Source organism: Scomber japonicus, chromosome 18 (assembly GCF_027409825.1).
Source record: "Scomber japonicus isolate fScoJap1 chromosome 18, fScoJap1.pri, whole genome shotgun sequence".
NCBI lineage: Eukaryota > Metazoa > Chordata > Actinopteri > Scombriformes > Scombridae > Scomber > Scomber japonicus.
The window spans coordinates 24,175,584-24,191,745 of NC_070595.1; the positions used below are offsets into that span (position 1 = coordinate 24,175,584).

General features: G+C 38.7%; 1 protein-coding gene across 2 annotated transcripts; it reads left to right on the plus strand.

The window, feature by feature from the left end:
• The first annotated feature begins 1,392 nt into the window (after window positions 1–1,392).
• Window positions 1,393–11,795, plus strand: LOC128378644 (somatostatin receptor type 2-like). 2 transcript variants are annotated; one of them, XM_053338210.1, is made up of 2 exons: window positions 1,393–1,440; window positions 10,755–11,795. In XM_053338210.1, the coding sequence occupies exon 2, from the start codon at window positions 10,830–10,832 to the stop codon at window positions 11,793–11,795; it is 966 nt and encodes a 321-aa protein (XP_053194185.1). In that variant the 5' UTR covers window positions 1,393–1,440; window positions 10,755–10,829. The 2 variants fall into 2 exon arrangements, with proteins under 2 accessions (XP_053194185.1, XP_053194184.1); XM_053338209.1 differs by lacking the exon at window positions 1,393–1,440 and having other exon boundaries at window positions 10,683–11,795.
• Window positions 11,796–16,162: the final 4,367 nt, after the last annotated feature.

Below are 16,162 nucleotides of genomic sequence, written 5' to 3' on the forward strand. Positions count from 1 at the left end.
AGTACACGTGACTAGATGTTTACGACCATAGACATATAACATATCTTTATATGTCTATGTTTACGACCGTGAGCCTCTTCTGCTTCTGACGACACCACACACAAACCAATCGGTGCTTCGGATTAGGCAGTACATACATGTCTCCAACATAGACATATAAATTCTAATTAAATCAATAATAAATAATAAAATAAATCATTCTTTATATGTCTATGGTCTCCAAAGCCAATTTTTTTTTTTTTTTTTTTTTTTTAACAACTTTATTTTTGCTTTACAAAATAACAGTGCATACAACCATATGAGCATCATATTAGTAACAATTGGATAACAAATAGATGTGACAATAAAATAAAAACATACATAAATAGAAATAAATAATAGTAAAATAAATAACTAAAATAAAATAAAAAAAAGAGAAGAAAAAAAGTAAAATACACCAGGGGATATGAGCAATGGAAATTAACTTGAATTAAAGATATTAAATTGGGAGCACAGATGTATAGTTTTGATAGCTTTCTTGTTATTAGCAGAGGAAACTGACTTGAAATACATGTCTCCAAAGCCAATGAGGACATGTGACCGACGACAATGACGACATGGCTTTGATTGACAGCTGTTCCAGCCTATAGAAATATTCGGTGAAATGAAGTAGATATCTTTTTACAGTCTATGTGTATGACACTAAGCTATCAGGTTTGGCTGTCCATAAACAAACTCCAAGCTAATATACACATTTATTAGAGGATAATCTGCAGTACAAGCAAACTCATCACGGTGCTGAGCTTTGTAAGGAGCCCAGCAGGACACTGACAAAGATGTATGGCATTCAAGGTGACAAAGAGTAAGTAACTTTCCAACCTTCACTGTATGCTAAAATCACACAAGAATAGACATCTAATAGTCTGTTTTGGATGTGAAAGGACGGCAGGTGTAGGTATAAAGCTGGGTTGGCAATTTTCTATTCCTCAAGAGGAGCTCAAGCTCCTGTTTTATTTCACTGGCAAGTGAAATAAAGCAAAGCAACTGTATAAAAGAAGAATGCTTTGTTTATCTATAGTGAGTGTTAAATCTACAACTCCTGAGAGGTTATGTCGCCGTCTGTGATGAGTCACGGACAACCAAGCAAGGTGATCATTGCCACTGAATGCTCATTCAGGCAGAGCCCACCTGAGAAATCTGAGCCGACGCCTGCCTCCCTCCATGAACTGCATTATCTATCAACTCTGGGCTCTGAAAAGCAGAGTGAAAACCAATTCTGGTTTCATGAGATTAGGAAGTTGCTCATAGTGACTAGGAGGTCCACTGTTCAGGTTGTACTTTCAGATACAGATGTGAAGCAAACAAGTGTGCTGAAAAGGATTATCTGAGGTATATGTATCATCAGTTATATTATCATAATTGAATGAATAGCCATACCTCAATGTCAATAACTGTTCACATGTTTGAAGCAGGTCTCGTTCATGTGTAGCATTTGTGTCACCTGTGTAAAAGGCCTGAAGGAAATATATTTAATATTTATATTAAATATTTCCATCTATCCATCCATCCATCTTCTGCCTCTTATCTGGGGTCGGGGCACGGGGGCAGCAGCCTAAGCCCCAGCCACTTCGTCCAGCTTTTCCTGGGGAATCCCGGAGCGTTCCCAGGCCAGCCAAGAGACATAGTCTCTCCAACGTGTCCTGGGTCTTCCTATATCTACAGATATAGGCTTTAAATTCATATTTTTAATGACCAAAGAGAAACTTTCCTCCTTTGGCACATTAATTTGAAAACAGCCTTCTACTGTCACCCGATGCATCATTCTGCATCATAGTCAGGTGACAATAGAAAAACACATTATTCACTGCAGGGCGACTTTGAAAATAGGAACATCAAGGCTCAAATGGATGGTTACTAGCTGCAGCCAAACAGAAAAAGGGTGTATGATCATTTGTTTCAGTGTTACTTGATAATTAAAGTCTTAATTCATACTGGTACATAACTACCAAATTCAAAAACTCTCTCTGAAGTCTGGGATGAAAAGTAGATGAAAATTATTTCAAGTCCCTTAAAATCTGTACCAAGAAGAAGAGTAAATGTGGAGTACTTGTGGACTAATGTTCAGTACTCTATAGTCTCACTCACCCTGAAGACATGCTGCTATAAAGACGTTCAGATGCAAACCTACATACATCTAAAGGTTGTGAGTAGGCTGCCAAGCTCAGATACGGTACTGATCATGAAGCCTAAAAATAATGTTGAGCATTCAAAAGCTTCATTTGCATTTTAATTAGCATGTTCAACAGGAAATAAAACAAAAATGAAAATGTATTTCTTCTTTCTAAAAAAGAAAAACACAACGTTCTGACCAAAATAGCAACAAGGACTCCACAAGGAATGATTGCAAGTCCTGTCTCTAGATGTTCTTTAATGTCTCATCTAATTCACAAAGTATATGTCTTCAGTTTGATCTCTAATGCTTTGAGAATGGATGTGATAAAAGAGATTTAACGCCTGCAATTGTTCCCGAAAGAGGATTAAAGCAGAGTTTAGGATTGAACCTGAGAGCCTTAAGAAGTCTGGTGGCACAATCTGCAGCAAACACAATCAATCACACTTAACAGTTTTGAGACCAGTAGTTCTTTCTCTCCTCTGCACCGTAAACAATAACAACAACAAAAAAAAAGTAAGCAACGGCTGCTTTGTATGCCAGATAATGGGTTGTGACAAGCCTCTGAGCACTCGACTACAGCCACACCAGAGCTGACCAGCTGTCAGCTATTATATACAAACAGGTGACAAGATGTAGAGCAGCAGCTGTGCGGTTGTGACTGTTAAGTGTCTCCTTTATGATGGAGTATGTTACTTTACAACAAAGACATAACTGTATTTAAATTTTCTATTGTAATATATTCATAATAAATACCTGTGTTTGATTGACAGGTTATTCATATTGAAAATAAGCTAGTTATCAGTTTCAACAACACATAAAAGACAGAGGTATTCATTTGCTCTTTCTCCAACACTCCTACTGCCGTCTCATCTCAACATGACCCACAAATTCAATCACAAACTCATTTATAATCCAATTTTAGATGAAGCAGTTCAACCATACAGATTAATGTGTAATTAATTTGGATTAGCATGACAATTTGTCAAACGTCATGGATATGTCTATTGTGGGAAATGTAGAATTAGTTAGTATTCATATTCTCTGTCAAGACCAGCTGGAGAGATGAACAGCACAATGATATCATACCTGTGGTTCATGAAAACATTCAAAACTGAAAATGTCACGCTGATAGATTGGAACATTTTCATTTGAACTCAAGTCACCACAACTCAAGTTCCCACAACCTCAAATCTACAGCAGCGGGCAAATCAACAACCAAAATAAACCATTTACAAATATTGCAGCTTATGATCATCTTTTCCATTTCAAATCAGGACCTTCCAAATAAGGAGAGCGAGGTGTTGCCTTTCACACTCTGTAACCCCATTACCTCAAACTAAAGTGAACACTAGATTACTGAGAACACAAAGTGGTGCACTCATGTACTACAGATAACTACTTTGGCTAAATTGTGCTAACAGGGCAGGTATCATTATCAAAAAACATTTAACTTACTGAAATCTACCGAATGTCTTCAAATCTTATTAGGGAGCTCAAATTTAGCAAGAGAGACCATAATAATGGAGTCAGGGGCTTCAAAAGCCTCTTTTTCATGGAAGTTTTAAAATAAATTCAATAAAGACTCAAGGAAAAGGTATGTGTGGTAAGAGAGTGTTTCAAAGGACAGTGACAGTCTACCAATTTAGAATAGGGCTCACTAAATATAAGGATGTATATGGCAAATTTAATTGGAAAAACACAAATAGTGGATAGAACAACACCCTTCAGGCTCACCCAGTCACCACAATTGTGTCTCCTTGGAGCTAGAGTTACACAGTTATCACAGCAGCCAGACTCATTTTATGTAAATAAACAGCAATGTGTAAAGAGTACACATAGGGCAGACTGTACAGCTTGTCTGAGGCTTGTGACTGAGACTGTTTTTTTAGATAAGAGTCACAGTGAAAGTGAAGCAACATCATGGATTGTTGTTTTTATGCTAAGACCACAGAAAACACATTTCTACACTTCTGATTTCTAAATCTGGGGACAAAAAAATGCAGATAAACCTACTAACATATGCTTCAGATTGATTCATTATTACTGGTGACAGTTTTGAAAAATGTTTGAAGATTTTTGGGGTGTTGAGATGAGTACAGTAACATAATCAAAGGTGTATGACACAGATTTGATGGATAATAAATAATGGATAATAAAACTGCAGTTGATTATTTTTTCAGTCAATCAGCCCCAAAAGTATCATTAAAATAAATTGAATGGACAAAATCTATGAAGTGACTCACTGAGCAATCCAAGAAATAGTATGTGAAATTGAACGAATTAGCCCCTAACTAAGAGACTCTCTGGCAAAGAATGAACATCCAGCATTTTCAAAAGACAGGTATGGTAACCGTTGTAGATGGAAGAACATCACAGTTTATAGCACCAAGCTCACACTGCACCTTACAGCAACTTCATCAGACTCATTATTACCAAATCTAACAATCTTATTCTGTTTTAAACCTGAAAATGAGAGAAGGTTGGCTTAAAGCCACTGCAGAACATAACACCTTTGTTCTGTGCCACTGCCAACATATTGCAACAATACCTTCCAATATGCCTAAATAATGTATTTCTCTCACAGCAAAGTCGAAATGCCCAAGCATCAGTGGTATCCGTTGAATATTCTGCAGCTGCCTCAGGCAATTAATTGTTTGTCAGTTTACCCCAGCCTGAAGAATAATCTATCCTTTCAATTCGGGGTCTGAACCAGAGAGGTGCTTGATCATGCCTCAGTAATTAGAAAGCAAAATAAAGACGGTGACTTCAAGCTCTCTCCTGCATTATATAACCAATATCAGGGAAAGAAACACAGAAACATTTAAACCAGGGAGCCATCAAGGCAGCAGTGACCGTCAGTGACACTATGTATCAGCATGCCTGTTTCACTCTGGGAAAATACTGATAAACAACGCTACTTGGAGAACACTTTTGGTTTGTGTGTGTGTACCATTAATTTTAGAAAAATCGTAAACAGCCCTAACATTCAAAGGAGAATGATTACATCGCTTTAGATTACCCATGTTGTATTTCACAAGTCACGTTAATGAGTCATTGATTGTTCCTTGTGGCAAGGTAACTAACAAATCACTGCTTTCCCTATACTTAATCTGTTTCATTTCCCCCATGACCTTTTTGCCAGCTCCATGCAAGGTTTATGTCGGCACAAAGACTTCACAGAGACTCAGAGAACCTAAAACAGGCTGCGGTTGTGTCTTACAATTGTCTCTCTTTGACAATCAGTGCTGGTTTTCAGGGCCTCATTTAATTACTTTTTGGCCAAGTAATGTGAAATCATAAGGTGAGCTCAGAAAAGTATGTGTTGACAACCAAAAAGCTAGAGATAATACAGTACTCATGTAATCATAGAAATTGCAAATGTTGCTTGTCTGCCAACATATCAGAGAGATGAGTTCAATATAACTTCTTTTTTGTCTGGACTGCCACATCTCCTCCGAAACATAAAGTAACACCAGGTAGCTCTAGATGCTCACTGCATTATGACAATAACTGATAATAACTCTGATATCAACTAAGCACCCACTTGTCAATAGTCAGGCAACACAGAAAGTTAAAGGAGTGACATATTCTATTTCATCACTTGATTCAAATTAATAAGGAACTACAGATCAGCGAAAACATTTTCTGTTTGTCAAAAACACTTCAAAAAGAGCTGTGCATGACTCATCCCACTCTGCAGTGACAAAGGAGGAATCAAACAGGCTCTTTGGAAGGTGCTGAAAACAAATTTTCCTCCAAATGTTATAACTTGAGGTGATGAGCTCTGTCAAGGACCTTTTCATATCTCAGGACAGCTGAGCAGATGATGAGACTTCTAAGTTGAATGATTTGACATTCAGTCATCTTATTAAGTAGAAAGATCACTGCAACTGGCAAGCAGGCCTGAAAATTCAACTTACATGTGTGAGTCATGTCATCATTATCACACTACAAAAATACAAGGTAAACCAACCTAAGCTAAAGGTAACCAACCTAAACACAGTTCATACATATTGTATATCACTTACGAAACTACAGAAATCCAGAAACCATGATCTGAGTTTACAGGGGATGATCAGAAAACGTCACATTGCAGGTCCATGAGCAGGTAGAAAAGTGTGAGGGCAGCAGGACTTGTTGCACTTTTGATAACACCCTCCACAAGTACAATAGCCTAAGTAGCTGTAAGGGGAAGTTGAACAGCACTGTGATGGTTTTCCATCACACTGACCAATGCCCCAGACATGCCTGAAGGCTATAATTTGGTTTTCTTACCACTGGCATATTGCCACAAATACCACTTAGAGGACAGCTTGTACTAAGGCTTTTAAAGCTACTTTTGACAAAGAGACAATTCTGCACTTTCTAGCTGCGTTACAAATCTGCAAAAACATTTACAATCTTTTGACACATGATTACTGCTGAAAACACACACTCACACTGACATCAGGGAGGCCAAACACAACATGAAATGACAGTCACAAATATACATCAAAACCTGTCTTTCTATCAACAGATTAATCCCGTCCATACAACTTTACATTTGCATAATGAAAATAACATAACATTAAGGTTAACAGCACTCACTGGGATGGATCCCCATTAGAAGCTGAGGGGCTGGGATATAGAAAAATATAGACACCTAGTGACATCACTCACAAGTTTGTTAGGGTATTTTTTGGATGTAGGTTGTTTACTCACCATCATAACCAGATGTTTGTTGTTTGTAGAAAATCAGGAAACCCCAATTCTTTGAAGGAGCTGATGTGGAGAGAGTGATAGACCCCAAAATTGAGGCAATCCTTCCAAACATTGTGTTGACACTTTTATCTGGTTGATTAATCACTCATCTAAAACATGACTTTCTCTGATGGACAGTGAGTACTTTCCATAGACTGTAAAAAAAAGGACGTAAAGTGCTTTGTGCCCTCAAGGTAAGCGATATTATTGTCAGCATCTTGATTTAAGGAGCCAAAAGTGATGAGTGGGTGGAGCTGACCCTCGCTAGCTGCTAGCTTGGTTAGCATGGTGCATTACAGTATGGCTAACGGTGCTAATGTTGATTTTTTTTTGCTGGCAAAAAAACAGACTTTAAGCAATTAAAACAAAATGTACTGGGAAAACTTAACAGCCGACTGTGGTGGAAAGTGCTGTAATTTCCCTGGTGAGAAACAAAGTCATCAGAGTCTGCCGACTTTACTTTATTCCAGGGTAAATTAACTGCACTACCTCACCTTACTCTGTTTTGTTTCTTATTGTTTTGTTTATTATTTACTGTTTTGTACGGTGTCCTCGAGCGCCCAGGGAGGCGCCTTCAAATAAAATGTATTATTATTATTATTATTACTTATTACAGCGCGCTTCACTTATAGCTAAACAGATGAACAGATTTAATACATGGACACTGTTAATATGTGGGTTACCATGGTTACTTCATCAACGCTTTCGCTGGTAGTAGGTATCAAGGTAGCCATGCCCTATAGCATACCCTGCTTCATCGTTTATTTTACTTTAAATGGGAGCATCATTTACTAAATGAACACCATGTTGTATTGAGGAAAACTTGAAACTAGTGATTGAGACCAAAAACCCATTAGGAAGGGGTTTACTGTAATGAAACCAGTTAGAAGTAGGGTCATTTTCTCATTGGAGTTCTTTTGTTCCACATTGGCTTCACTTTTCAGACCACCACCCATTTGGTAATTTCAAAAGCCGTTTTGCATCTTTGTGTTTAGTGCTGCCTCTGATGGCTTGAAAGAAATTAAAAGGGGTGTTGGAGCATGGACTTGCAATACAGCATCTGACCAGGTGGGGTTTAGTAGCCAATTTGCTCAGTTCTAACATTTAAATCAGTGTGATAACTGAAAAATATTATTCTCCCTGCTAGTTTTACTCACCAGTGGCTTTTTAAATTGGTTGTAATTGTGAAGTGGGAAGTATTTTGATGGCCAACGTGATCAAAGACATTTTCTTGAGAGCCCTTTCTGGGTAGTAGCCTACAACACAGTGTCAATCAATCATCATAATATGGAAAAGGCATTACGCCTAGAAGGAAAGTTGTGATGCGCCCGAATGACCGAATAAGATTTCATTTTGTCAATTGATGTCAGTTTACATCTACATATTTTTAATCTTGGTGTCCACTTACCACGTATCAAAATTCAGTGCATGCATTATGCTCTATTTAAATCAGTACCATCAGTATGCAGGACTGGAAATCAGTATCACAGGAGGCAGCCTCGCTTTGAGTGAGTGTCTCCAGCACCTCCTCGGCGCTGTTTACTGTCTGTGCGTCCTTTAACATCTACGCGCTCTCCAGCTGGAGACACTCACGGTGCGCATCACAGCAGGAGCGCATTGGAGCTTCTTTTTTTCACAGGCAAGCAAGTGGCGTTTTTATTTTCTGTGCGTGTCATTTGCTCCTCGTTCGAAATGCAGGCTACATTATGGGATTATTAAAAGTAAAATTCACACCGCAGAGAGATTTTCCACTTCGATGCTGCTGAGAAAAAAACTTGAGGAATATGCATTCATGGAGAAGATCAATGTACCGAAAGCACTGAAATACTTCAATTCTTATACAGAAGAAGCATTTTGTCAACACTAACATTAAATCCAACCACAGGTAAGACTTTGACTTTGTTATTGTCCAGTTGCATTTTGCGAACTGTCACATGAGATGCACATATGTCAGTAGATGTATATCACCAGTGATAATTTCAGGTAGATTTAGTGAAGCAAAATATTCAACCTGCTCAATTAATTCACTCATCTAAATGTCTTTGCAGTTCCTAATGTTTCATTGTTCTAGCAGGCAGTTTTGTCTTCGGTAAAATCATTATTTTCTGGCAACAAATTGATTTTACTTCATATCACAAAATCAAAAACATTATCCTCACCTGAGTCTGTTCAGAATTTGTCAGCATTATTTCAATTCCTTCTCATTTTCCATAAACTGGCTTTTGCATGATTAATTCTCAGCATGTAATGATTTATTCAGCTGACCCTCCATTTTCTATCCTGCTAAAAGCAAAGGTGAGAGACACAATTAGTGGCCTTGAGCAGAGGAAGAAAAATAAACACTGCAAGAAAAAACTTTAAGAAACCACTTTATTGAAATAGTATCTTTCTAGTTGTTCTGATGTCATTTCACTTTCACTTTTTAACTTTATCTTGACTGTAGGTACTGGCTCTTTTTTATTGAGAGGATACTTGTTGCACAGTATGTCGAGTAGCTAAAATAAAACATTTTTCTAAAGGAACTCATAAAGTAATATTCATCATCTCATAACAGATTTGAAAACACATGAGAGTAAAAACAGTGACTTCTGATAGATTTGATAATCCAAGTGCTATAGAGGACATAATGCTTGATTTCGGTGGTCTGTTGTGCTCTGTTTTCTGTAGGAATAAGAAATGATCACATGCTTGTTTATCTTATACAAGACAAACAAAACATGTTTCTCCCAGCATTTTTCCATCAGTTACCTTATGCAATATTTTGTCCGTTCACCTGACTCAGACAGACACATTAACCAACACCCCTTACCAACAATTGTCCGGCTGTTTGCCAGACATATAAGACTCCAGGCAGCGCCCATCTTATCCTGCTGCCATGGAGAAAATGATAACCCGGCATAAGAAAACCTCTTATGTTATTGGCCCCAAACTAAGTTGTCAGACTAGCTTTGCCTCCTGTGCATTGGCAGTGACAAGCACTTCAATCTAACTGCAGCAAGGCGATTGGTAGTACAGTGATTGCCCTCATTCAATTACTTAGGCTGGGATTAATTTACATCCCATGCCCACCCCCTAATAAATTGAAAAAATGTGTCAGCAAAGAATTCAGTGTAACCAGTCATAGCTGATCATTTAGCAGCATGTGAAGGGCAAGCCCTTCCACAGGAAGATCTTATGACTGCAGGGTGTGAAGTGATTTCCCTTGGTGGCAGTGCCTGACCAAACAAACACACAATGAAGGTTTTGTTTTAGGGGGTAAGCACTGCCTTTAAGCTTCTGGGGTGCTCTTCTCTACATATGCGCAATATGTATAATATATGTGCAATCAGTGTGTTCTCAGGAAAGAGGATTTAAATGCAAAATTCATAAAATCCCCTGGGTCATAAGGGTTATTAGAAAAGAACTCGTGACCAACATTATTGGACCATGTTTTGTCGATCATTTGAACTCATTACATTACACTCATTACATTCAGATCAATTGGGTCAACACACTTACATCTATCTGCAAGTTGTCTGGGGAGGAAGGCAGAGAGATCACATTTAATATCTGATGAAGAAGATGTTCCAGGTTCTCACTTCCATCCTCTAGAAGGCATAAAATCAAAATTAGTATCAATATCAAATGTAATCATTATTTTATGCTCTGTAAACTATAGACCATAAGTCTCAAGATTGTGAAAATGGCTTACGTCATTTTTAAGTATTTTACTCTGTCATTGACATGTTGACGTGTCTTCATGTGTAGGTGGAATGCCATAATCTATGTGAGACCGAGAGACAGAGGCATAATGGACTCCTGGATATTTCCATCATCCCCTCCCAACCTGTCGGAGCATCTCATGTATGACAGCTTCATGCAGGGCAATGAGTCAGACCTCCCTGGGAACTACACAGACCACAGCTTCAACAGAACCAGTACGGTGGTTATCACCTGCATGTACTTTCTGGTCTGTACAGTGGGACTCTGTGGAAATGCCCTTGTCATATACGTCATCCTGCGCTATGCCAAGATGAAAACAGTCACCAACATCTATATCCTCAACCTGGCAGTAGCTGACGTGCTCTTTATGCTGAGCCTGCCTTTCATTGCTATCCAGCTTGCGCTGGTCCATTGGCCATTTGGACCAGTGCTCTGCAGGGTAGTGATGACCGTTGACTCCCTGAACCAGTTCACTTCCATCTTCTGCCTGATGGTCATGAGCATCGACCGCTACCTGGCTGTAGTGCATCCAATTAAGTCCACAAAGTGGCGCAAGCCTCGCATGGCCAAGACAATCAACCTGACAGTATGGGGAGTGTCTCTGATGGTGAACCTGCCCATCGTTATCTACAGCGGTGTGATCACAAAGCATGATGGATGCTTCTGCACCATCGTCTGGCCTGAGCCTCAAGAGGCCTACCAAACAGCCTTCATGTTCTACACTTTCATTCTCGGCTTCTTTCTTCCCCTCATGGTCATCTGCCTTTGCTACTTGTTCATCATTATCAAGGTGAAGTCCTCAGGCATTCGGGTGAGCTCTTCCAAGAGGAAGCGTTCAGAGAGAAAGGTGACACGGATGGTGTCCATTGTGGTGGCAGTGTTTGTCTTCTGCTGGCTGCCTTTCTACGTCTTCAATGTCACCTCAGTAACAGGCACCATTAGCACCACTCCCATCCTCAGGAGCACCTTCGCTTTTGTGGTGGTTCTAGGATATGCCAACAGCTGTGCCAACCCTATCCTCTACGCTTTCCTGTCAGAGAACTTCAAAAAGAGTTTCCAGAATGTTCTCTGTCTTAAGAAGGTGGGTGGGCTAGATGAGGTTGAGCGCAGTGACAGCCGACAGGATAAGTCTCGCATGATGAATGACCCCACGGAGACCCAAAGTACTCTGCTGAATGGTGACCTGCAGACCAGTATCTGAAGGGAAATTCATAGGACAGCCATCTCTGTGAAACTGAACACTATCTGCTCTTTTCAATTACTAATCAAAAGGGAACGCAGACAGAAATGACAAAGATGTTAAACTGCACTGTTCCTCTATCCACCTTCATTCATTGTTGGGTTTCCCTGACCGTAAACAAATCCATTATAACATAATCAGAAGGTCAAATGTTTGCTCTGTGCTGTAAATGAAATGATAATGAAATCTGGACCTCAGTGTATTGACTGTGACGTGGTAGAACAGACACTGACGCCCACTTACTGGTCCCCTGGGCGATATGAATGTCACTTGGAGACCGAGGATTATATACATACTTTATAGCAGAAGGCCTGTGCCAAGTTTCTATAGCTCTATAGCTTCTCCAGTTTCTTTCTGGGGAATGTTTTGACTGTATAACTGTACAGATAATAGAGGTGTCAGATTATTTTATATTTAGAGTCATTCAGTTTGGCTGGCGTGTAAATAAGTAATGATTTCTTTTCAGTTAAATGAATGTCAGTGTCATTTATTCTGTTGTACAGCAGTGTAATTTAATGTGATGGCAGTGTGCACGTCTTACATTTAATATGAATGTATTAAAATGCAAATGTGAATAACAATGTTAAGTCTGTGGCCAACCAAAATGTAGGTCTGTGTTGCTTTTATTCTGCTTCATTATAGTTACATACATAATTTATATTTTGTTAACGGTAATGGCTATGGTTGATACTCCAAGCCAGCCTCGAATCAAAGTGCTGCTATCATGTATAGAATTGATTATACTACAATTTTGTACATAATTACATAAATGTCACTGTATGCCTGTTTTTATTGGACTGAATTTCTGTTTTCCATCATTTAAGTGTATTATGTAACTTTTAATTGTTTGCAATTGTTACAGTTACTACTAGTGTCAAAAAGGCCAGACTGCATGATTCTAAATTATTCAACATGAAATCTGAGTAGTGTCTCAGCATCATGTATTTTATGTCATCTGAGAGTATAACAGTAGCTCAGATGATATTTTACAAAGTATTATTTTACTCACCTCTCCAGGGGCTGTAGTGTGTTACAGGTCATCTGTTGACTCGCCACCATTTCCCCGCATTTGGGTAGAGTTATGAGAAGAGGATGGGTTACTGTTCTGTTTTGGAAGCAGTGGGAGAGAGTTTTTAAAAGGGTTTAAAAATATAATAGATTGCACATGTCTGGGTCTTTTGGTGACTCCGACATTTCTCTACTTTCTTTGACTTTGAGAATAAGGCTCTGTCCTCTAGTTTGTCCCCTGCAGCCTCTCACTGCAAGCTTCTTTCCAGAATTTGTATGCTGACACTGACCCATCCTTCTTTTATAATCCTTGACACTTGGAAGGCCACATTTCAAGTGTTGTTTTTGTCTCTGGGTGTCTGAGAGATGTGAATTTTGAGAAGGGCTAGAACACTTATCCTCGAGAGGCTCTGGTGTTCCTTTATCATCATCACTGCTGTGCTGCTCTGGGAGTCCACAGTTCATCCTGCCATCCTGTGACTCCCTCTCACACTGTAGTCAGATTACTATCTGTATGAGTTATGAAACCTACATGTGCAGGCTCCCTCACACAAACCAGAACCAGGGACAGATTATGATTAATGTGCAACGAATAAGCTTGTCAGTCTTTGGCAAAATTGTGAGGTAAATTATGTCCCACAGTCAGATGAATAAAATTAAATTCAAAAGCATGTTGTTTTAGTTACGTAGAGCTTCTTCATGTGTGAGTCAGGCATGACACACGGGAGTGCAAACACACACACACACATTGTTAGCCCCCAGCCATGACTAATCAAATTCCATATCCACTCTGTGTCTCCTCAGTATTGTTGAATTCGTTATCTGGACTCTTAACATCTTATTACCACTATAAGACACAGCGCACCTCTAGTGTCCTATTTTTCCATAGCAACAGTGACCAAGAGTGTTTGTCCCATGAAAGCCTTCATTAGCGTAATAACAATAGAGATATGACTCGACATGAATTATGAATGTAGGCATTGCTCAGATGACTGAACAAAAAAAGGCTATTTTAGGACCACCATTCACCATCCAGCTACAAAACCAAATCCCTGCATTACATAAAACAAGAAAAAAATGTATTTTTTTTTGTGGTATTTGTACAAAATGTGAGCCAGAGCAAAGCAAACACCTTGCTTAGTGTTTCATAGTATCAGATATTACAGACAACGTGACTTTGTGTACTGTTAGTTGATGCAGAGCATGCATATGTTGTACAAAACTGTCAATCGAGTGCAATTGTTGCAAATGCTTAGTATTTGTCAGCTTTTTTACAACTGCATTTCTGATTTTCTATTTGTTCCATTGTGTTTTAGCCAAGTGCAGTGAGCTTTATTTTAATTGTTCAAATGTTTTATGTGGTTTGCAAAATGTTATCACCATTAAGATTTTTACTGTCTCCATAGAAAGTTTACATTGTGTGTACTCATCCAATTTCTGTTCAATTATACAGCTACACCAAGTTTGATGGCGAAAACAAGAATTGTGTACAGTTGTGTTGAAATTAAATAAAGAATAAGTAACACATAGTGAGATTCATTTTGGTGCAATACTGCAGCGCCCCTATTGGTGAGACATTTATAGAGGATAAATATTTTAATAAATGGAAAATTTACTTAATTCAAAATCTTTTTAATTCGTGGCAAAATATGTTCACATTATTTTAATGTCTGTATCTTCCACATCACAATTGTTTTTAAAATAATTACAAGTTAACACAAATCACAAATGAATGTAGAACAAGCTTGTCACATGTAATCTTGCAGGTATGTTTAATGTCTGCTTAACAGTGTACAAATGTGCATTTTATGACAAAAATGTTTTCTTTGAGGCCTTTTAATTGGGGATTATAAATTCATTTTCTTCACATTGATTTCAGTCTGTAAGGCATTTGCATACCCGCATAGTGCACAATAATGAGTGCAGGTTTTGATTTTTTTTTGTCAGACCTCATTGTGCTTCTTGGTTCGGCCACAGAGTGGCAGCATAATCAAATGTAAAAGTATAGCTGCTCTGTGCTCAGAGATACAACAGTGAGTTTTAGTAGAAAATCTAAAGATGAGAGTGTGTCTGCAAGTGTGTTTCACTGTTTTCAGTCCAACTCTGGGTAAATAGAAGCTCATTTCTCCTTTAACTGTCCATGAGAACACCTTTAACACAGGGACTGTACAACAGACCGCTTTGAACAGAAATAGAGGAATTGGTGCAGAGAAAGTGTGGAAAGAATATTAAGCAAAAGACAGCACATACACATTCCAGTTTTGTTCTGAGTTTAATTACTGAAACGTATAATGAAGCTCTCCTCTTCCTTTTCGTTTCAGCTGCGTCCCTGAATGTCCTTGGGTGGCCTTAACTGCTCCATGATACATCAAAACCATAGTGCGACCATTTCACAAGTTTGACTGTTCAGAAACCCACCGTTGCCCTCTAGCTGAGGTTCTGCAGCAGACCAAAGGATATGCATGTTTATTTTCTATTACAGAGCAGCTAAACAGGGGTTGTGGTTTGTATGTGGCATTACTTTGTGATAGGTTAGGGCCCTCATCTTATACATGAGTGGATTTTTTTACTTGTTTTTTAATACATACACAATCAAGTGATATTGAAACAAAACAGACCACAACACCCTGATGTGTATGTGCATTATCTAAAGTCTGACTTCGACAGCATACTGATTGAATAGAGCACTGGGTTTACTGCACTGCAGGGGCAAGACACACCACGAACCACAGCAGTCTACACCAGCCACACAGTTGCCATGGAGAAGATAACACTGATGGATTCAGAGCCAGGCTGTGGCCACACAGTGCCCATATACGTGCAATGTGTTTTACCCTCTATATATCCTATACGATCGCTTTCCCATCCCCAAACTACAGAACAAATATCATGATGGGCAGCAGGCCTTGAGGCATTACTGAGGGCACATAAAATTATTAGAGCCCAGTTGCATGCAGTGTTGTTAAATTGGGCTTTTTTTTCTTTTCTTTTTTTGCACAGAGCATTCAAGGTGTTCAATGAGCAGAGACCACAGCATTCTCGCATAATACAGGACCTCAACTGGAGTTCATGTATTGGAGTCTTCTCTTTAGAATGCCATACGAAACCCAAAGCTCACATTCAACATACAATTCATAAACAGCAAAGGTGAGCTGATTTAATTATCACCATCATTATACCAACAATTCCACAAGAATGAAAGTATAATACGTCCAAAAACATTTCCAGTACCAGGACAGCGAGGGACATATGACTGTACTGACATTTTTTTTTTTTTTTTAAAAAGACACTGAAAAGAACGGTAAACAAAATCTCAAAAT

Bases quoted from the DNA above. Each gene is read 5' to 3' on its own strand.
- LOC128378644 (XM_053338209.1), top strand. From the start codon at position 10,683: ATGGACTCCTGGATATTTCCATCATCCCCTCCCAACCTGTCGGAGCAT.